The sequence below is a fragment of the Sus scrofa genome, chromosome 3 (genome assembly GCF_054392235.1).
Source record: "Sus scrofa isolate SSC_HxYL_T2T_F1_AM1 chromosome 3, Sscrofa_HxYL_maternal_Yorkshire_Landrace_v2.0, whole genome shotgun sequence".
Taxonomy (NCBI): Eukaryota; Metazoa; Chordata; class Mammalia; order Artiodactyla; family Suidae; genus Sus; species Sus scrofa.
Window position 1 is genome coordinate 38547668 of NC_139385.1, and position 23089 is coordinate 38570756.

A 23089-nucleotide genomic window follows, 5' to 3' on the forward strand; every position below is an offset into this window, starting at 1 on the left:
GGGGTGCAGTGGAAACGAATCTGACTGGTATCCATGAGAATATGGGTTCAATCCCTGGGTTAAGGATGGGCATTGCTGTGGCTGTGGTGTAGGCCAGCAGCTGCAGGTCCAATTCGACCCCGAGCCTGAGAACGTCCATGTGCTGCTGGTGCAGCCAAAAAAAAAAGAGAGAGAGAAAAAGAAAAAAGAAAAAGAGAGAGAGGAAGGAAGGAAGGAAGGAAGAAAGAAAGAAAGATATTTACTCCCCTCCGACTCCCTCGGCAAACAGATCACTAGGATGGAAGAGAGGGCGGGGGGGGTGACTTTTAAAAAACAAGCAAACTCTCTGTTTTAAATTTCCCCTCCTATCTTCTAGCAAACTCTTTCTGGTTTGTTTGTAGGCCAGACTCAGCCCCCTGAAGTGCTCTGGCCCCACACCCTGGCCTCCAGCCTCAGGGACTGGGCCTGTGGCGTGCACAGCACGCAGGCAGGGCAGGACCCACAGGGCGCTGGAGCAACCGGAGCCCAGCTCATGGTCCCACGCAGCCTGTTCACTGCCTTCTCCTCCATGGGGCTCAAATTAGCACATCCCTGCAGGGCTGCTATGAGGATCCAGAGGCAGTACACTTTCTTGTTATTTTCTACAGATAAAAACAACTGTCACTGATACCCAGTGAGCCTGTGAAATACACCCAGAACTGCTCTGGGCACTTGACATACACCGACTTGATTTATCCTCCAAATAGAAGCAGGGCCCTCGGTCACTGCTCATGGGAGGCAAGGCCAGGATTTGAACACGGGAAGGGAAGCTCCGGTGCCTAGAAGCCCAACCATTCTGCAGCCCAGCTCAAAAGTTCAACCCTCCACAAGCAGTGGAGCCTCCTAGGGTGGCTGTAAGGGGCCCTGCCATGCCCGAGTCACACTGCCCCAAGGAGCAGGTAGCCCTGCTCAGGGACAGTCTACACATCACATCACTAATTAGGTGGCCCTCTGGCCTGTCAAGCATCATGGACGAGCACAGTGCGTAATTATTCCCCATTTGCGTCTCACAGGCACAGGTGTCACAGGCGGGTCACAGTGACCGGGTTCATGCCAACCGTAACCAACGGCACCGCAGCACGTGGCTTTGCAACCAGCCTCGCAGAGAAGCCGGCCGCTAATTGCAGCAGAGCAAGGCTATGCTTGTTCCCGAACGAGGTGATCAGCGAGCAAACACCAGACAGAATAAACTCTGGGGTGATGGATGGGTGTGTGTATTACATGCCAGACCCTGAGGGACGTGGGGCTGCTGAGCCAAGGCCCACGGAGGCGTCCAGAATGCACAGCCTCGGCCGTATCAGCGAGGTGACTGGGCAATGCTGCCAGACATTACGGGGAAAGGAAAACCCACCGTGGGGGAAACATCAAGAGGTAACGGGCCACTGCCGCTAACAAGAGGCGCATGCACTCTTTCCACCACCGGCCAATTATCAGGGAGTGTTGTGGCAGCCGAGGCACAACCCAAGGCAGTGCCCATATATCTGGACTCGGAGCCGTCTCTGCGCCCAGAGACCTCCACCTACACACACGCCCGAGCTCAGACTATAGGAATCGTCAGTTCACGTCAAGGTGGTGCTGGGACTTCTTAGAAAGCAGCCTCCGGGTGCCGCCGGGTCTGCATGAGGCCAGCTCAGCCCTCTGGCCTTTCCCACCCCAGGCATCTTCTCCGTCCCTCTCTAGACCTAGCACCGCCCTGTCTGTCCCTCTAATGCCGTGTCCACCATTCAATCAAGAGCTAATGAATGCCTGTAGCAGAAATGAATCCCAAGGTGTTTGTGACTGAAGCGGCATGGTCAACGCTCACGCAAAATAAAATATCTTATGCTCCTTCATTAAGCAGGGACAAACAACACGCTTAAGTTGGTGTTTCTTCAGGGGGCGTATTTTGCCTCATCGTGTTCTCTAAGAAAAGATAACAACCTGTGAAAGAGTGGTGACCCTCAGAGATCTGAGACGTCCGGTGCAGAATCCTATATGTCATGAAACGGGGACATCATCGTGGACGGTGGCAGAAGGGCACAGAATAGCAAGGGCGGGCATGTGGGGCTGGAGGCCAGCAAGGCCCCCCGACTGGGTGACAGGAGGATGATCCCTTAGCCCCTGGGAAGTGACGTCAGCTTCCTCCTGCCGAGACTCTGAGGATAACAGCGCCTCGCTGCATGGGTTACTAGGAGCCGCCGAGCCAACAAGCGAGCTCCTCTTCTAGAAAATGAAAATGCCCCTCCTCCAGCGGCCCAGGCCTTGCCAGCCTCCAGGCCCCTCTCCTGGTCCCAGACGGCCAGTTCACAGCTACCTCTGTCTCTTGATTCACTGTTTCCTGGGCCTTGACCATCTCAGCCCTCGATCCACCTTCCACTCCCATCCTTCAGCCCTCAAGCCGGTGTCACCTCCTCAGGGAGGGCCTCCCTCCCCGTCATCTCCCAAAGCTGTTTTCTACGTCCTCCCAGATCCAATCCTTAAATCTGTGTGGACCGGCTTGTTTCCCATCTAGTCCCCCACCAGGGCATCATGACAGTGACCGCCTCTGTCCTGCTCATCCTGAGCCCAGGAGGCCAGCGGGGCACTGGCCTGGATCGTGGGGGTGCACCTGAAATACCGTGGTGGGCAGGGAGGGCGAGCACACCAGCCAGCTGGTCCGTGCCCAACAGACAGGTGCTGCTCCTGTGTGGAGGGGCCATCCACGGTCCAAGTGTCACCCAGACAATACTGATGGCGTGAACAAAGCCCTTTCAGGTCTGGTTTTTTAACTGGCTGGAGGTTACGGGGAGGGGCTCCCAGTAGGTTAGGGTTAGTAGGTGAGGTGATGAGCGCCGTGGCAAGTGGTCAGCGAGCAGTCAATCCCAGACCAGCCAGGACACACAACTCAAGGGTGGCCCCACCATCCGTCCCCCCAGGATGAGAGTTACACCCACCCACCACGTGGACTGTCCTAAGCCAGGCAGTAAGGGACCCATACCACTCCCCGCCTGGCCACTGTCATAAACAGCTGGAGCACCCAGAGCAGGGGTGACCGGACTGGCCCTTTTCTCACCCACGTGCAGCCCCCCAGCCTCCTGTCAGGCAAAGCACCCCCCAAGCAAAACACAGTTTCCTGGCCAGAGGACTCTGGCGCTGACCAGGATGGGAACTCTTTGCTCATTAGAGAGACACAGGGCCTGTATCCCAGTTGAGGTTCGGTATTTCAAGACAGCTCAAGTTGACTGCAGGACCCATGCTGAACGCTGCAGACCCCAAGGTTAGGGGATTCCCACTTCCCTCGGAGTAAAGACCCGAGCCCTCCAAAGGCCTGAAAAGCCCTGCTGGCTTCAGATCCTTGTTCCCCTCCCACCTCACCCCCCTAGGCTCACCCCACCATACTGCTCTTGCCTGCTCCCCACAGGCCGGGCACACTTCTGCCTCAGGGGCCTTTGCTCTGGCTGCTCTTTTCTGGCCCAAATGCTCAGACATCTACACGACTAGCCCCCTAACTTCCCTAAGTCTGTGCTCTCGTGTCACCTCTTCCATGAGACCACCCTGTGGAGAAGGGCCTCCCCCGCTTCCTCACCCAGCCCTCCTTCCTTCTCCACTTCACTAGGGCTGTTTTCTCTCTCTCTCTCTCTCTCTCTCTCTCTCTCTCTCTCTCTCTCTGTGTGTGTGTGTGTGTGTGTGTGTGTGTGTGTGTGTGTGTTTGCCTTTTCTAGGGCTGCACCCAAGGCATGTGGAGGTTCCCAGGCTAGGGGTCCAATTGGAGCTGTAGCCACTGGTGTAAACCACAGCCACAGCAACACCGGATCCGAGCTGCGTCTGCGACCTACACCACAGCTCACGGCCATGCCAGATCCTTAACCCACTGAGCAAGGCCAGGGATGGAACCCGAAACCTCATGGTTCCTAGTCGGATTCATTAACCACTTCGCCACGACAGGAACTCCCACTAGGGCTGTTTTCTAGAGCGCATCTCACACCTGACATGCTCCCATGTTCACTAATGGTTTTTTTTTTTTTTTGTCTTTTTGCTATTTCTTGGGCCGCCCCTGCGGCACATGGAGGTTCCCAGGCTAGGGGTCGAATCGGAGCCATAGCCACCGGCCTACGCCAGAGCCACAGCAACGCGGGATCCGAGCCGCGTCTGCAACCTACACCACAGCTCACGGCAACACCGGATCGTTAACCCACTGAGCAAGGGCAGGGACCGAACCCGCAACCTCATGGTTCCTAGTCGGATTCGTCAACCACTGCGCCACGACGGGAACTCCCACTAGGGCTGTTTTCTAGAGCGCATCTCACACCTGACATGCTCCCATGTTCACTAATGGTTTTACCGCTCCTCTCTCTCTTCCCACTATAAGAGAAGCTCCCGGAGGCCAGGGGTCTTTGTTCTGTTCATGGTCTATCTCCAGTGCCTAGAATAGCGCCGTGGACACACTCAGGAATTGTGTGTTAAATAGATGAATGAGTAACATAGACCCAGCTTCAAGGACCCTGCAGTCCAGTTCAAAAACTCCAAGGCCCAAAGGGGTCGGTCTGCGGATGCAAACGTGCAGAGCCCCAGGGCAAAGACACCCGAAGTGGTGGCTACCTCCTCTTCTGCCCTCACGCTCCATCTTCCTGACCTCAGCGGAAACTGGAAGAAGCCACCAATGGCTCCATGCAGACTAGGGGAGGGCTCCCTCCATCGGGGCGTGCCACCGCCCCACCCCTCTGAGTGATCTCTATTCCACGTCATGCTGCACAGACAAAAGCCATCTCAGGCCTGAGTCACAGAACTTTCTCCACCCCGACCCGGTGCTGCCCACTGGGTTTTGCCCTGTGTGATCCTCCAGGTCGTGGCTGTCCCGAGAACCCCCAGCCTTTCTCCAGTTCCCTAGAAAGTACCAGCCCCCAGCTCCCACAACAGACGCGTCTCCGTGAGCCCCCACGCCAACAGGCTTCCCTCAGCTGCGCAGACCCCCCTCTGCCCAGGAGGTGTCCCATCTGCCACGATGCCCCTGGTGGGCGGAAGGTGACGCACCCTGGATTCTCTCCGATTTGGTCAAATCCTCTGGCCCATGAGCTGCTGCGGCCACTCGGGCCTCTGCAGGCAGCAGGGGCGCCTCGGAGGTGCAATTCTGTTAACAGATGATGGGCTAGATTAAGTGGCCCCACAAAAAGGGAGAAGATACAAGTTCTAATTCTTTGTGGGAATGTTCTTGACTGTGCTAGCAAAGGCGACTGATTTACAAAAGTCTATTTTCCCCTTCAGTGTTTACAGTCAACCTCTCCCAGAAGCCAGCCGGTCACCACTTTCAGGAGGAAGAATGTGTCTGCTTCAGAAAGAACCAGCACTGACTACCCTGGGGTCATGAGCAAGGTCGGGGCCACTGAGAGATGGTGGGCATGGAGGGCTCTAAGCCCGGCTGCAAGGGGGCTATTCTGTCTGATGCATTCCGTTCTCAGGAAACTGCCTCTGATTCAAGCCTGGACTGGAAAGACAGTCGTGCAGTGGCCATCAGGGGCTGCGAGCCCATGATTCACGCTCTGCTTCTGTAAACACACAGGTCAGAGAAGGCAGGCTGCTACCTTCCCAGCTGCCGGCTCCACATGCCACGTCCCGGGGGAGCCTTCTGCCAGCAGAGGGTCCAGCTCCCGGGAAGGACAGATGTCACGTGAGAGCTGGTGGCTGACATTTCAGGTGCACTCGCCCTTTCGGATCCCCCCGGAGGCCAGCCCAACTGGCTGAACTGGTGCCCACAGAGGGAGGCAGCCGTCTTCCTTTTGGGACAAACAAGCCTATTCTGGCCCGGAATTCTCAGCCCCCAGTTGGAATTCAGAGCCAGCCACCCACGGCGCGCAGGCACATAAGCTGGCTAAGTACTTGCACTTTCCAGAGATGGGATCCAGCTGAGTCGGAAGGCCCGGACTGCACCAAGGCTCAGCCTGCTGACACTGCATGGCAACGTGACAACTGTTGCCATCGTCGTCATCGTCGTCGTCACCACTAACACTTGGCCCTCTGTGCCCTGTGTCTGGTCACAAGGCGGCTCCCTTCGGGGTGCACATGTGCCTCTGTGTTCATCACCCCAAGAAGAGAGGGCCCAAGTAAGGCTGCCGGGTTGTTCCCAAGCCTCAGAAGCCAAGAGTATTACAAAGCTAACACCTGACATGCAGGCCTCGATGTGCACTAGGCCTGGGAATGAGCACTTTAGGCTGCATTCACTCCTCTCCACACACCCCTGGCTGTAATTCTAATTGGGGAGGTGAGGACACCAAGGCCTGGAGAGGGGAACCAACTTGCCCTGTGCACACCGAGTAAGATGAGGAGCCAGGATCTGAGGAGCCCTGGAGGCCTGGCTCCAGAGCCCCCTCCCCCAGACTGCATCTTAAGGCGAAATGTGGAACCAAAAGCAACCCCCCCAACTCCTCCCCCGCTCTACTCCCGAGCAAAGAGAAGATGGCGTGTGAGGGACAGGTTCCGAGGCCATTTCTATTCTGAGAGTCTCAAAGAACATCACAAGAGCCCTTGTGACTCTGCCGCCAGTTTGCCCACTGAGTCACTCAGGCCTGCCATGTGCCCCCGGGCATCTTCAGCCAGCCCCGTGACAGCACAGGTGATGCAGGTGTCACCAAGACACGGCCCCTGCCCTCGTCAGGGATAGGAAGCCCAGTGAGGGCAGAGGGGTGTCTTTCCTGGGCACCAGCGCATCTCTGCTCAGGGAATAAATGAATGAAGGCAAAAATGAAGGAAGCAATTCCACAGAAACCCAGGATGAAAAAGTCCCTTCAAAAACAAGTGCCTACAGGTAATGATGCAGACCCCATAATCTAATCTATGTGCTCATTTTGCAAAAATAATGAGACATGAGCAGTTTCAGAATGAGTGCTCTCTTACTCTACTTCCCCCGACAAGGAACACTATCTGCTCTGCAGGAGGACTGCAATGAGGAGTAGCCCTTAGCAGGGACCATATGATGTGAATGCACAGATGAATTTCAATTAGATATTTACCTAACCATGCTGATGGGTTTTCAATTTAACCCTAAATTACAGACTTTTCAAATAACTCTGCTCTCCCCTCTGCTTCTCTCTCTTCAATTTTGGTTTGGTTTTGTGAAAGGTCTGCTGGTAACATGAAGCAATACCAGTAACTTATCTACAAATTACGGGAAGGAGAAAGTAGGTTAAAAAAGACCAAGAGACTTAAAACAAGTATGATCAAACCACATCCGAGTTTGGCAGGAAACAATAGGAGACTGTTCTTGCTCAGAGGGAAGGCAGGTAACTCTTACCGGGACTACTGTCAAACAAGTCACAAATGAGAGAAACTCTTCCCCAATTTCAGCTGCAGTCATCGGTATGCAACAAACTTCGATGTCGCACCCGGGGAAAGGCGCTGACCAGAGGTAGAGAGCTGACACTTTCACTTGGGCTGGCAATTCCTTCCACACTTAAAAGAATCTCACTTCCAGTTCAGGTGTTCACCACACGAGCAGTTACATGTCCATCGCGACAGAGGCAGGAGCTCATCCCAAGAGGAGGCCGTCGGGAACCAGAACAGATCAGAGCCAATCCCTCTGGTTAGAGGGTTCAACTAAAGCGGGCCTGCTAAGTTGACAGCTGGCCAGTAGTTTCCTGCAATTTGCTTTGGCCCTAACTGCAAAGCCACGTATCATGTCAGTATCCTGCTTATGACACTGTACACGTGGTTTGCCAGCTGTCACCCCTGGGGAAAGCTAGGGGAAAGGTACAGGATCGCTCTCTGTTTTCTGCAACTGTGCACCATCAACTTCCATGAAAACACCTGCAAACCCAAGCACCCCAACAACCTCTGGGTTCATCTGTTAGAACATCAAGTCTAAGTGAGGGCCTCAGAGACAGGCATTCTGCGATGACGCTTTAGCAGCTGTCTTGGGGTCTGGAAATCATGCGACAAAACGAAGTCCGAATGGACCCACTACGTTCCGACCCGTTACTAATGTAAATGCAGTGTGAGTTAGCAGCAGGCAGCAAATCTGACAGCAGACACGTGCCACATCTGATGGGGGCAGCCTCTGAGAAGCTTCCTGCAGGAACATGTGCACACCAGCACCAGACTGTTCAAGACCATCCTGCCCGCTGGACTTCTACATGAAATTTCCCAAATTTGAAAGCAGGTGATTCATAAAATCTTCTTTCAAACACTGTGAAGACCAAAGGGCTCCGAGGGCCAGACTGCACCCTGTCAAAGACTGGACCAGTAGTTTTACCATATGTTCTCCTCATCCTCACCGCAGCCCTCCTGAGCAGGCCTCAGACGCGCTGTTTTCTAAATGGGGTGAAACAGCTAGCCCAGGGCGACCCGCTGGCTGGCTGGTCCCTCCGCAGCCTCGTCTGGAGGCTCTGCCAATTCTGCTGATTCAGTGTTCTGTTACTTGCATTCACTCAGCAAAAGCAAGTTTAAGAAAGTTGCTGGGAGCTCCCTTCACGGCTCAGCAGTTAATGAACCCAAGATCCATGAGGATGCAGGTTCGATCCCTGGCCTCACTCAGTGGGTTAAGGATCCCATGTTGCTGTGGCTGTGGCTCAAGCCGGCAGCTGTAGCTCCACATCTACCCCCTAGCCTGGAAACCTTCATGTGCTGTGGGTGTGGCCCTAAAATAGCAAGAAAAAAAAAAAAAAAAAAAAAAAGAAAGAAAGAAAGTTAGTTGCTGGAGTTCCCTGTGGCTCAGCCAACTTTAAGGATCCAGCAGTGCCACTGCCGTGCTGGGCCAGATTCGATCCTTGGCCCAGGAACTTCCACATGCCATGGATGCAGCCAAAAAAAAGAAAGGAAGTTACAAAGAATACCTCCAGGAGTTCCCATCATGGCTCAGTGGTAATGAACCCGACTAGTATCCATGAGGACATGTGCTCAATCCCTGGCCTCCCTCAGTGGGTTAAGGATCCAGCGTTGCTGTGGGCTCTGATATATGTCACAGACATGGCTCAGACCTGGCGTGGCTGTGGCGTAGGCTGGTGGCTGCAGCTCCAATTTGATCCCTAGCCTGGGAACCTCCATATGCTGTGGATACAGCCCTAAAAAGACCAAACAAAACAACAACAACAACAACAACAACAACAAAAAACCCAAAAAACAAAAAACAAAACAAAAAAGAAAAGAAATATCTCCAGCTGCATCAACACTAAGCCGGCTCCACATTCTCCAGCCCGTATGGTGTCACAACACGGACACGAGGGGAGCTTTCCCTGTTCAAACTCATCAACTGTCACCTCCAGGTTAAACCCTGTCACCAACACGGCTCCTTCCCTTTGGAGCGCTTACAGGACTTGAGACAGAACATTGCTTTGAAAGTTTTATCAACATCTGTCTCTCCTGCTGGACTGTGGGGCTCTGGTGTGACCAGGGTGATTTAGGATTTTATATGTCCCCAGAACTAGCACCATACCTGATGCAGAGAAAGGCCTTAGTAAATACTTCCTGGATGAATCAAAGAAGAGATAGGCCAGACAGGGGCCATGAAAAGGCCTCATTCAATTCAGCTGAACTAATGCCACCCCTAACAGCACAGGTTTCTGGAAACCTTTTCAGAGGCATCAATGTTCCCTTAAAGAGCCAAGTGGCCCATCCGGGACATCGTACACCAGAAAAACCAGAAGGGCCAGGGCCTCTTATGCGCCAGGCATTCTGGCCCTTCATGCTCTGGTATCACACTCCACCCACACGCTCAAGATGTGACAACAGAGTCACTGCCCAAGGGCAAGCCCAGGCTGTGTGTCATCTGCCTGAGAACCGGGCTGCAGGGCCAGAGGCCTCAAGAAGCAGTCTTTGGCTACACACCGCTCACCTCGGATCTGCACTTAGAGCCTAGGGTGAGACGATCCAATGACAGACAAGACGTCTGCCATAAACTGCTCAGAGCAGGTAGAGCCTTTAATGGGAGGGAACCAGGAGAGAGGCCTCCCAAGTGGTGTGTGCGGTAAGGGCACAGGCCCGGGGGCGGGGGAGACGGCAAGCTGGGCAGGTACTGAGGTAGCTGGGAGCTCAGTATGTGTGGTTAGGGTGGGAGGCAGGAAGGCAGGCAAGGCACACGGGGCCAAGGTGGGAAAGCCTCGGGAGAGGTTGACACCCTCATCATCGGGGGTTCCCTTTAGGAGAGCACGAAACGCACGAATATGCAGAAAGCACAGACAATCTTTGTTTGGGCCATGGCTGGGTGATACCTTCAAACTTAGGGGGTATTTGCCTCCAAATGCAGCTTCCCAGATTCTCTAGAAACATGAGAAGGCCTGGCAGTACCGCATCCATATTCGTGCAGAACAGCAGCTGCTCACAAAGGACACGTACACGCTCAAATGTGCCACAGTCCCCACTGCTCCCCACTGCCACCTCATGGGGTCTGTGTCATTCACAGCTGTTCCGCATCCCGCCTCTGCAGATGCAGGTGCCTCCGACAAAATATTCTCTCATTCTGACCCAGTAACGGTGTCTCACAGAAACACAATCTGAGACCCAGAACGGTGCAATGCCACGTCCAATGACATGCGACCAGTCAGATCCCCTCCTCGTGCTCGACCCCAGATCTTTCTGGGTACGCACGTCAATGCTCCGATTAGGCTCCCTGAATCCCGGAAGGGTTTATGCTTCATCGGTGCTATACAAGCAGAATGTTGGTTTCTGGTTTTAGAGAGACACACATTAACCCCATGAGCAATGGCCTCTTATCGGGGTCCTGAGATGGTCCCCACACTAATGACTTACACAGCTTCTCTGAACATCCTGTTCGGGCTTAGCATACGTCTCAGACAGATCGCCATTCAGGATGACTTCAGCTAACGAGTTCACCAGGGGTGCGTGGTGTATAATTAGGAAGACCTGGCGAGGGGAAAAAAGGGAAGTGCATTAAAGTGTGCGGGCCCTCGGCTCCTCCTCCTCCTCGATGAAGCAGCAATCCCAGGGATGCCGAATCCAAAGAACGGGTCACATTTAGGGGAAACCAATTATACTTTTCTCCTTCAACAGCTGGGCCCCCTCCGTTCAGACTATTTGGCTGGCTGCTCGGCGGCAGAGGGAAGTGCATTAAAGTGAGACTGTCCCTCATGGCTGGCTGCAGCCAAAGCCGCCTGAAGTGGGGCGACGTGGAAAAGGAGCGCCAAACCCGCACTCCTTCCTCTCCAAGGGCATTTTAGCGTCAAATCCGATTACGATAAGACTCGGAGGCATGGGCCCAATATTTCAGTTACACGGAAGAAGGGGCCGGCAAGCCTGGTTCCAATCAAGGACTTGGCAGAGGTTCGTTGCTCAGAGATGCCATCTCTGGAACGAGCTCTGACCTGTGCGGTGGGCTTCAGCACACCGGGACTCCAGGGCAGCACGGGCAGGGGTGAGAACTGTGGGGAGGAGAAGCTGCAGGAGCCAAAGAGACAGACCACATTGGGCCAGGAAGCAGCATCAGAAGGGCCGGCTGCTGAGATGGCCTGGCTGCCCCGGCCTGTTGCCGGAGGTTCAGAGGAATGGCTTGAGAATTCTGGGTACCGAAACTGCCTCGCAAAGCTGGCTCAGACACCCCTGGGCTTGTTTTAAAATGTGAAGGCCACACGGGTCCCGCAGCACAACGTGGGATGTGTTGACCGCTGGTACATCAATGGGGTATGCACACGTCTGTATTTGCTCATGTATATGGGGAACAGGGCTCCCCATCCTCAGCACTATTGTTGGGAATAATTCTTTGGGGGGGGGCTGTGCTGTGTATTGTAGGATATTTGGCAGCATTTATGGCCTCTACCCCCTGGATACCAGCTGCACCCCCTCCCCGCGTCATGACAAGCAGAATCATCTTCAGGTACTAGCCAGTGTCCCTGGGAGGCGGGGTGACATCACCACCAGTTGAAAACCCCTGGCAGAGAACGTCTCTGGAAGGACAATGATAATTGTCTTTGGGGATAGAAATTGGGAGACTGAATATTTTTAAAATATTGTAAATCAAAAAAAAAGGGAAAGGCAGAAACTAAAACACTGGCTGCCTCTGGGAGTGGGACCAGGGGTAAGAGGGCGATTTTCCCTCATGCCGTTTTGTACTGTTGGAGCAGAATGAACACATTGTGCCAAAAATAAATACAATTCAATTAAAGGTACAGGCAGAAAAACCAAATGTGGGACCTACCGAAAAAAACAGCACGGTGTTTTTAAAACATGGGGGAGACACTCACTGCCAATCATAGACTGTACAGTATGATCGAGCGGGTTAGCCCAGGCCCAGGGTGGGCCTTCAAGCAACAGTGATCATACTGATGACAAAGGAATTCAGTCCACAAACACTCAGTGGGCATCTATCTACTAAGCCCACCCGACAGAGGCCAGGGTGGACATGCATGGTGCCATTCCTGCGCTATGGATGGGGAAGGCTGGGAGTGGTGGAGCCGACAGTCACAAGGTACGTGGAAGCGTGTGTGGGCCAGACTCAAAAGAGCTGGGCCAGGAGTTCCCATGGTGCCTCAGCAGTGACCAATCCAAACAAGTATCCATGAGGACGCAGGTTCGATCCCTGGCTCGCTCAGTGGGTTAAGGATCCGGCATTGCTGTGAGCTGTGGTGCAGGTTGCAGACCTGGCTCAGATCCCGTGTGGCTGTGGCTGTGGTGTAGACTGGTGGCTACAGCTCCAATTCAACCTCTAACCTGGGAACCTCCATATGCCTCGGGTGCAGCCCTAAAAAGGACCCCCCCCAAAAATAAAAGGACAAAAAAGACTGGGCCATCCTGTTTGTGTCACAAGAGGTTCAGTGTTAGTTGGAGAGCGTCCCTCACACTGAGTTAACGTCATCAATGTAAATTTTCCTGGTTTAGTAGTGATGCTTATAAAATAACTTCTGAGGATGTTCTGATGTAGAGCTTAAGCACCAGGATTTAGAACTGATTTGAGGTTTTTACATCCTCAGGCAACTGGCTAATAAAATCACAGGGAAACGCAGGGTGGGGAGCAAAGCTCCACTACGTGGGTTGGGACGCCAGAGACAGCGCTTCTGTGAGAGACCGAAACTAGTCCCTAGGTCCCTCACTAGGAAAGCAGGAAAAGGGGGTTCTCGGAGAAAAAGTGGGGCTGGCTCCGCGGGGTGCTCCAGCAGCTGAAGGGTCCTGAGGGCGGCCGATTGCCCCGGGGTTCCTGCAGCTGAGCATCTGGCCTGCGCGCATCCTGCCAGACTCCAGAATCCCAGGCAGGAGAGGCCAGTGGATCCGTAAGGAGGCGGTGGAAACAGCTGCCAGGAGGGGCTGGGCTCTGCACGGAGCTGGGCGCACAGAGGGGCATTCAGAGAGTCGGCACCAGCGCACAGCCCCGAGCAAACAGAGCCACAGGGACAAGACCTGGGTGATGGGGAAGTGGCCACGCAACGGTCCCAGTTGGCCTGGCCGCCAGGAGGAGGCCGAGTCAGCATCTCTCTTCTCAGGGCAATGGGAGACAGCCCTCCTCGGACTCGAAATGGCCCACAGACCAAGTGAGAAGGCCATTCGCTCAGCAAAGCCAATAAATACCCAGGCCACAGCAGAAGTGGGAACAGAACTCGGGTCAAATGTCTGACTACTTGACAGTCTAATGAGATGGCCTGAGAGTCTGGACTGCTCGTAATAAAAATATTTTTAAAGTTATGTAACTGGGTCACCATGGAGTTTTTCCCTTCTTGTAAATATTACATAATTACGAGAAGGAAACACACTTGTTTAAGAGGGGGAGGCAGACAAATTGGCTCAAGACACACATCTGGGGACTGAGGCTGCTATAAGATACCTTCCAGAAGGTAACCTCGGAACTAAAACCACCATAAAAGCCTTGAAGAGCGGCCTCGTGGATGGAAGTTTGTGAAGGCACAGTTGCTGTGCACTTACACGTGGGGGCCTGCGGTTCGGGGTTTCGGTCAAAATGGCCGAAAACAGGACCCGCGCGGGCGACGTTTCCAGGGTGTTCAGAACGCTCCTTGGCGGTTTCGGAAACCTCAGTCCCCACAGTAAAAACCAAGTACATATGTGCCAGGCTTGATTTATTGTTCACTTCTCTTCACACTTCCAAGCACGACCACGAAAAAATACAAAGCGCCTCTAGCAGTGTCTGGAAAATGGACCCCCTTTTCCCTGTCTTGTTATTTTATTTCAAGGTGGGGACACGGAGAGAGAAGACAGGGCAAAGTGGCCTGGGAAATTTCCGCAAGGCAGCAGCCCCCCACCCCGGACCCCACGTCACCATGTGGTTGGGACACGGGCGATAGGGCAAACATACCTGTGACAGAAGGTACAGGGAAACGGGCAGGCTGATTTTTGGCCGTTCTCCTCCCTGGTGACGGGTGGGGAAGAGACAGAGAGAGGGCTCGGTCACGCACGGAGGGTACAGAAGCCATGCATCTGAAGGAGCGACGCCCAGCACCTCCCCCCCTTCCTCCAAGACCCCCGGCTCTTCTTCTCTGGTGGCAGAGTCCGCCCTGCAAAGGAGACTCGCAACCTAATCCCATCCGACGCCATCCACGAGGCCGCTCTGCTTCCACCTGAGAAAGCCTGCACCCTCAGTCACGGACTAGACGCTGACCGTGGTCCAGAGAAGAACCAGGTCCTAGATTACCCAGAGGGTTAATTTCCCCCAGCTTGGCCCCAGCGCTGGTGGGAGAGGCCCCAGGCCCACCCTCAGGAAGGCGGGGGTGGGAGAGGCTGGGGCCCCTGGTCTCAGGGGTCCCCGGTCTCAGGAGGCCCCTCATCTGTACGGGTGTCACGAGCTCCACCTCGCGCCAGCCCTGAGAGGACCTTCAGGACACTGTTTGCTCCGGGGAGATGACTGCCTTTTGCCGGTGGCAGAGCGGGGAGAGGGAAGAGGCCGTGTGAACTCAGGTCTGAAAGCTCCCGTCCCCATGCTCTCTCTCTGTCTCCAGAGCTGCCTTGGGGAGATCGCATGAGGGTTACAACTTTCTTTTCTCGCTGATTTCAACAGGAATCCCCATGTGCCACCTCCACAAAGAAAGCTCTACCCCCGTGGGTCGCGTGTAACAGGCCAGGGCCCCTGCAGTGACCAGCTGGTTCTGCCCCTGAACCTGGGGAGGTGCTGGCGGAGGGTCTCCCTCCCTGAAGTGGCATTTCTCGCAGAGGGGACCATGAGCTACCAGCTCAGACTCGCCTGGCGGGGTGGGTTAAACATGCAGATCCTTGGCCCAGTCCAGATGCACGTTGCCCGAGGCCCTGAGCGGAGGGAGGGCACCCAAGGACGAGCACTTCCACAGCCCTCTCCCCGCGAGCCGACTGGGCACAGTCCCTGCCCCGGGCCCTTCTCCTAGGTGACTGTCCATCTTGGGCGAGTTCGGTGGCTGCATCTTCTCCAAGGCAATGAACTCTGGTGGCGACACAAGAAACTCCGCCACCAGGGATGAGAATACCTCAACAGGAGGACTCACGGAAACCAAAACCCTAAATCTGTAGAGGTTTCCTGTTTCCTTCTGATTTCAGTAGTCTTTTCTCATTCATTCACAGTCCACGCACACGCACTCACTGCCTCTCTCTCTCTTTCTCCGCCTCCCGCCCTCTCCCTCAACCCATCGGGGGAAATGAGAGGAAAGGAAAAGAACGGCAAAGCCCTGGTCCCTTCGAAGGCCAGCCCTCCTCAGCGCGACGGCTCTCCGCCTGCCCCGCCCACCTGCCCACCTTGTCCTGGTTCTCCAGCGAGTACACGTAGAGGGGCAGGAAGAGTCTGTTGAGCAGGTGGTCCGTGAGCACATCGTTGAGGAACTCGCAGTTGATGATCAGGATGTCGTTGAGATAGTGCAGGTGGTCCAGGTGCTCGGCCACCAGGTCACTCAGCTTCCCCCGATTCCGGTGCCTGCCGAGAGAGAGCCCACCTCAGCCCGGGAGCCAAAGCTCAGAGCCCAGAACCAAGAGCCTGACACTAGGTCCCAGAGGCCCTCAGTTCACACACAAATATGTGGGCCAGTCTCGAGAGACACCTAGCCAGGCCCTACTGGTGCGTTAAGGAGGAAAAGGACAGGTCCACTACAATCGATTTTAGGGGACTCATAGGGTCCCCCCATCTTCTGGGGGCCTCAGTACAACTCACCCCACCAGCACCACCGCAGCCCAAGACAAAATGGGTAAACAGAGCAAAACCCAGGGAAGCCCTTAGCAAGCCATTTCAAACAAGAGCAGCCACCAGGTTAAGCAGTAAGATCCCTTGGCTCCTAAGATAAGCAGCATTCAGGGAAAAATAAATCCTCACTATTTAAAATGCTCCAGGAGTTCCCGTCGTGGCACAGTGGTTAACGAATCCGACTAGGAACCATGAAGTTGCAGGTTCGATCCCTGGCCTCGCTCAGTGGGTTAAGGATCTGGCATTGCCGTGAGCTGTGGTGTAGGTCACAGATGCAGCTCGGATCCCACATTGCTGTGGCTGTGGCATAGGCCGGCGGCTATAGCTTCGATTCAACCCCTAGCCTGGGAACTTCCATATGCTGTGGGGTGGCCCTAGAAAAGGCAAAAAGACAACAACAACAACAAAAAAAATGCTCCAGAGGACTTCTGGAGAGAGGCAGACCCACCGGGGTTGTGGGGGGGCGGGGGTGTACCTCGCACAGGGACAGGCCATCCCACCCCATCCCCCAGGAGGCCCCACTCCCTCCAGTGAACCAACAGGCACGGGGTCAGGCCCCCCAAGCGATCAGTCTCACGCTCACCAAGGACGAAGCCCTAAAAGAGCCCGCGGGACACGGTCACCTCCCCCAAAGCACCATCTGCTGCACAGAGCAATCTAGCTAGGAGAAGACCTGTTGTTTGCACGACGGTTGCTACTCAAGACATAGATGGTCATGTTAGAAGACAGAAAACTAAAGAAGAAAATAATAGCAAAACGAAATCAAGTTTCCTATAGCGCCACCACTAACATAACATCTGTGACCCTATGTCCGTCCTCCACATTTCGGGTCTTCCTATAGTCACATCTAAAAGAGGGTGTTACAGGGAGTTCCCGTCGTGGCGCAGTGGTTAACAAATCCGACTAGGAACCATGAGGTTGTGGGTTAAGGATCCGGCGTTGCCATGAGCTGTGGTGTAGGTCACAGATGCGGCTCGGATTCTGAGTTGCTGTGGCTGTGGTGTAGGTCGGTGGCTACAGCTCCAATTGGACCCCTAGCCTGGGAACCTCCATATGCCTCAGAAAGCGGCCCTAGAAAAGGCAAAATAAAATACAATAAAAAATAAAAGAGGGTGTTACATATCTATCTGCCTAATCGTTGTTTTTTTTAAAAAAAAAAAAAAGGATAGGATCAATTTTGCTTCTTTTACCTAATTCTGGACAATTATTCCTCACCGTACTTTCATAAGATAGTAAATATTTATAACAATTACGTGTTGTGAAGCCTAACAGTATAATGAGTCCCGAGGAACCCACACCCCATGAGACCTAGAATATTTATACACAATGTTTGCAACCTCCTCCCACTTAAGATACTGTGTTCACTCTCCTTTAGCAGGATACTTGATGCACTTCACTTTTTAAACTTTTAGTTTAAAAAATATCTAAGCAGGAGTTCCCATCATGGCTCAGTAGGTTAAGAATCTGACTAGTATCCAGGAGGATGCAGGTTCGATCCCTGGCCTCACTCAGTGGGTTAAGGATCTAGGGTTGCCACAAGCTGCAGTGTAGGCTGCAGATGCAGCTCAGTTCTGGCATGGCTGTGGTTGTGGTATAGGCCGGCAGCTGCAGCTCCAATTCAACTCCTAGCCTGGGAACTTCCATGTGCCACAGGTACAGCCCTAAAAAGTATTTAAGTAATATATGCAGAAGGATTTAAAAATCAAACAGTACTGATAAGCTGATCATAAAATAGAGCAGCTCGTGGCCCAGCCTCCCTGACCCCTACCCTCTCTCGAGAGGAAGCAGGGGTTTTTGTTTTGTTTTGTTTTTGGCCATGCCTGCAACCTGTGGAAGTTCCAGGGCCAGGGATCGAACCTGCTGAGCCATAAGACAATTCCCAGAAGAAGCAGTTTTTAACTTTTTTAACTGTTTCAGTGGATAGTTCCCTCTGTTTTTCTATAAAATCTGCAAGGATCTCTATTCTGCAATTGAGCCATTTTATAAAGTACACAGTGACCTTCTGTTAGGACAGAACTTTTTGTATCCCCTCCCCCAGCCCCCACCCAGTAGTCATCAGCAATTGGTGTTGACATAACCATTCAATGCAGAGCCACAGGGAGGAACAGGAGTGCATTTCCTTCCTCGTATAACTCTTTGTTCTTTCTGGAGTTAAGTGTTTCATTATGTTTCATACCCATGACCATTCATACCTCTCTGGGTCCTTGTTTTCCCAAATGCCTGGTCAGATGTGCCATCCACCCAGCCTTCTTTCCTTCCCAATAAGGGAGCTAGTGTTTCCTCTCTCTCCACCTCTGGGAGCCCTCTTTGCTGTCTCTTTATCGTCCTCACCGAGGTGCACCTCTCACCAGATCTTACAAAGCTGTCACTCTGGGGCAGCGCTTCTTAACGGACTCAGTCTTTCCTTAAGGGAAACATATGGCAATGTCTGGAGACATTTTTTGCTCATCACGACTGGAAACGGGGTGCTGCTGGCATCTAGTGGGTGGAGGCCAGAGATGCTGAACACCCTACAACACACAGGACAGCGCCCCCCCCCAACAAAGAATTACCCAGTTAGAATTATCTAGATCAAGAGCATGAAATTGGAGAAATCCTGCTCTGGAATTATTCATCACCATCTTAATTTTTTTTTTTTTTTTTTTGTCTTTTTGCTATTTCTTGGGCCGCTCCCGCGGCATATGGAGGTTCCCAGGCTAGGGGCCCAATCGGAGCTGTAGCCACCGGCCTATGCCAGAGCCACAGCAACACGGGATCCAAGCCGTGTCTGCAACCTACACCACAGCTCACGGCAACGCCAGATCCTCAACCCACTGAGCAAGGGCAGGGACCGAACCCGCAACCTCATGGTTCCTAGTCGGATTCGTTAACCACTGCACCATGACGGGAACTCCTTTTCTTTTTCTTTTTCTTTTTTTTTTTTTTTTTGTGATCTTTTTTTTAAATCAGATTTATTGAGATACTTTACATACCAAAACTGCACCCTAAGTATACAATTCAATGCTTTTAGTGTATTCACAGAAGTGTCCACCATCACAGCCAATTTTAGAACATTTTTATCCCCTCCCCTCAAAAAAAAGCCCTACAGTCACAGGTAGTCACCTTCCATTTCCCCCGCCCCAAGCCCTAGGAAAACACTCATCTGCTGCTTCTATGAATTTGCCTATTCTGGGCATTTCATACAAATGCCATCAGACAATATGTGGAACCTTCCAGAGTGTGGAAGTCCATATTCCACCTACATGTAAGGGTTAGTTTTGTGTGTGTGTGTGTGTGTGTGTGTGTGTGTGTGTGTGAGTGTGTGTGTTTTTCATGAATGACAAAGACATTTTCCCCCAGGCACCCTGTCACCTAATAGGCCCCCCGGGGGGTCACTTACTCCTCATCTGTCTGCACACAGTTATCGAGTTCGATCACGTGGCTCCCAATGAACCAGACCAGATTGGAAAAGTAAGGGACAGCGGTCTTGTCTCTGATATAGTGCAGCATGGCCTGGTTATCCACTGAGAAAAGGCACAAAAGAAGAAAGACAAGAAAGTCAAGCTACTAAAAATAACTTGGGGGAGATTAAAAAAACAACAACAAAACAAAACCACAATGAAAAAAGCCCTCGACTATAATCTGACTCTTTCTGTCTTTCCTGGAAGTACTTAAAAATGGTTACCTTATTCAGAAAACTATACTCAGCGAGGCAGTTTCATGCTATTTTTATAACTGATAACATTAATTGGGCTAAACGTTAACAGTGCAGTAGATAGCCCACTTAGCAGCAGTACATTTAAATAGTCTGCAATGGAAACCACTCCATTTTCAAGCAAGCTTCCTGTATTTTCATGTAAGGACACGTTAAGAAAGCGGAAAACCAGAAGTTATTAACTTACATGACACTGGAATAAGGAACACGGGAATCGTCATTGAAGGAAAGGCAAAAAACAGACAACAGTTAACAGGGTTAGGAGCTGGGAGGGGAGGCAGCTGCTCAGGGGCAGAGGGCTGGGGCAGGAGAGACGCGGCTTAGAGGACAGAGAGCAGGCGGCGGCGGTGGTGGCGGCAGTGTCGGGACTGGGGCTCAGACCAGGTCGCAAACGCAGAAGCCGTGGGCTGGCCAGGGACTCGGTGAGACACTGGCAGGCCAGGCGGGTACAGTGGGGAGCACGGGCCTCCACCCCAAAGGCAGCAGCTGCTTCTGGCGCCAGCTCAGCACTGCCCTGCGGCCCTGGAGAGCCACATCTACACCTTCAAGGCAGTCATCTGAGACCTCCCAAGTTTTAAATACTGACAACTCTATCTTTTATCAAAAAATATCTAAGCCGCGTAAAACCTGTCTGAGAGCTGGGTTCGGCCCTCAGGCCCTGAGTTTGCGACCCCTCGAGGCTCTTAGAAAGGCTCTCCAATTTAAGGCAATCCCAATCCCAGAACTAGGCTGGAGTGAGTTCCCGAGGAGGAGTTCCCGCCCCCTCCCAATTAGGGGGCGTCTCAAGTAATCACCTCGTTAACCCTCAAAAGTCAAAGCATCTGGTCCCTGAGAAAATGGGGTCCCAGCTCCAATGTGGTGACTACATGGGAAAGAACCCCCGTGCTGGGCAGAAAGGCCGTCGCCTTGGAGGGCAATTCCAGCCAGCCTTTGCGCTGGGGCGGGCAGGAGGCCCCGGAAGGGCTTTCTCCTGGAGGCAATGATTCCATTCAGGCACTAAGTGTTTCTTGGAAGAAAGGAGGAATTTGTTGTTGGGTTTTGCAGCCGGTTGAGAATACAAGACTGCCCCCTGCTGTTTGGGATGTGAAATGCTTTCACACATTATTTAAAGATCACACAGCCCCTGGCTGTACTGAAGTATATTTTAGAGGCTGAGGGGCAAATATTTCAATCTCACAATTCAAAGACAGCTTTGCTTTCTCTAATTATCCTGTGGATGCTCGTAGGGTACTATGACTTGTACGTATCAGCATGGAGACTTTCACGCACAGAACTAAGTGTGCGCAGAGAAGGCAGTATTCGTGCAAGGGGGTAGCTGAACGTTCGGCCAGGAGAACTTTTTGTAAGGCATGCAACCTCTGCTATAATAAGCGAGCTTCCTGTTACCCCGAGAGAACAGTTGGTAGGGACCCACGAGAGCAAGCACTGCTGTCAAGTTAGGAAGCCGAGGCACGCACGCACGCGGAAACTTACCTTTGTAGACATTTAAAGTTATGGTTCTTACAGCAATTCTAACCATGCTTTCAGGGTGATTGAAAAATTTGATGGCTTCTGTGTACAGGGCGAAGTCGTTAGTGTGCTAAAACACAAGAAGTACCGAAAATCAGTTATAGACACAAGTCAGGCCTGCCCCACTTCAGCGTGGTGAATCTTATCAGAGGCCTCGGTAAAACACAAAACAAACAAACAAAACCAGAAGGGCCACATGAACCTCAAGCCAGTGGTTCATTCCCAGTGGGGCATACGGGAAGGGATGGGAAGGGGAGACCATGGAAGAAACAGAAATGGGTCCAGACAGCACCAGGCCCGGGTTCACGGTCTGTCTGACCACCTCCTAGCTGTCCAATGAATGCCTCTAAGCCTCTATTTCTTCATCTATAAAATGAGGATAATAATTCCCACTTCACGATTGCTAGGATTAAATGACATTAACGAACTGTTGGCAGCAATGCTAGTTATTATTAATAGATGCCACTGCAATGAATAAAATGCAACACAAAGTTTTACTACCTTCAGAGACTGTTAGCTACCATATATTTCTCTATTTGAAATACTAAAATTGTAAACACTGTCATGCAGGAGGAGGGTCTCGGGTATCTTCCACCATTAAAAAGAGGTCATCAGAACAGATTAAAACAGTTTAGAACCTGGGACCTCCACCAATGGAGCCCCAAGGGGAAAGCTCACGGTGGTGTGCTCTGCTGCCCCCTGCTGGCCAGTTTTCCACGCGGCTCTGGGCAAGACTGGAGGGCACCCCAAGCAGGAAGGGCAGGGGGAAGAGGGAAGGGGCAACTTCCAGGGAGGAGACACCTGTCTGACGAGGGCAAAGCCACTTAGAGCACTGGAAGCAGGTGTGCACATAACGAGTGAGCACTGGCCTGCAGAAAAGGAAACCAAGGCGCCTCAACCATCGAGCTCCTCCCACTCCTCTGGTGATCAGCTGGATGTTCTTCCAGAAGCATGCTGGCCCCATCTCCCCGCTGCTGGGTGCACAGAAGTCCGGCTACATCTACATGGAGGGAGAAGCTGGCCCTCTCTCTGGTCTGAATTTTGCAGATGGGCTTCTTCCACCCAGGGGAGCCTCAGGGAAAAGGTGGGCAGCACCCCTCTGGTCTCTGGACAGGATTAATGAGCACCTACTGTGTGCCAGGCACTGGGCCACACATTGTTGACCTTTCAAACTGCCCCGCACTTTGTGGTCGACAGCCTGTCTTTTTGCCCTTAGAAGCCAGCTCTGCCTGCTACCAACCTAGACAAGGAATCAAGGTGTAGGCTGCTGCTGCCACAGCACATGGACAGAGCTGGACGGATTTTGCCCAAACTCAGCAGGACTGTGGTGTGACATCCAACACAGGCTGTGCAGTGTATGTGACCACCGACCAGAAGACACCTGCCACACTAACAGCGCAGGGCTGCGTGCCAGCTGCCTCCAAGGTGGCCCATCACCCTGGCTCGCCTGCTGGAGTCACCATGCTGTCCTCCCACACAGGGTCAGGGCTGGCCTGTGCCGCTGAAGGAGCACTGGAAGGCACGGCGTGTGGCTGCCGAGGCTGGGTCGGGAAAGGAGTTACGGCTTGGTTTCCCGGGGTCATCTGTTTTACGGGAAGCCAGCTGCCGAGTCGTGAGGACACTCAAGCAGCCCCCTGGAGGGGCCGGGGTGACCAAGGCCTCCTGCCAACGGCCAGCACTGCGCGGTCAGCCGTGTGAGGGAGCCTCCTAGGAGCAGACCCTCCGACCCTAAGCCAGCCTTCAGATGATGGGCGCCACCTGCGAGACCGAGCCAGGACTGCCCTGCCGGGCCGCTTCCAAATTTCAGACACGCCGTGAGGAAATGTGAT

General features: G+C 53.1%; 1 protein-coding gene across 50 annotated transcripts in view; it reads right to left on the reverse strand.

The window, feature by feature from the left end:
• CLEC16A (C-type lectin domain containing 16A) overlaps nt 1-23089 on the reverse strand; it is a 220317-nt gene that overhangs the window by 168179 nt on the left and 29049 nt on the right. For 41 of the 50 annotated variants that reach the window (XR_014840762.1, XR_014840764.1, XR_014840759.1 and 38 more), the window contains exons 5-9: nt 21225-21330; nt 19437-19560; nt 15619-15793; nt 14216-14269; nt 10711-10824 (exon numbers count right to left, since the gene is read on the reverse strand). Coding sequence is in view for 35 of the 50 variants with exons in the window: in XM_021086621.2 (XP_020942280.2) it covers nt 10711-10824; nt 14216-14269; nt 15619-15793; nt 19437-19560; nt 21225-21330 (573 nt within the window). In the remaining 15 variants the exon portion in view is untranslated. Of the gene's footprint in view, nt 1-10710; nt 10825-14215; nt 14270-15618; nt 15794-19436; nt 19561-21220; nt 21331-23089 lie in introns of all 50 variants that reach the window. The other 9 variants (XM_085017573.1, XM_085017569.1, XM_085017578.1 and 6 more) reach the window with 1 other exon arrangement.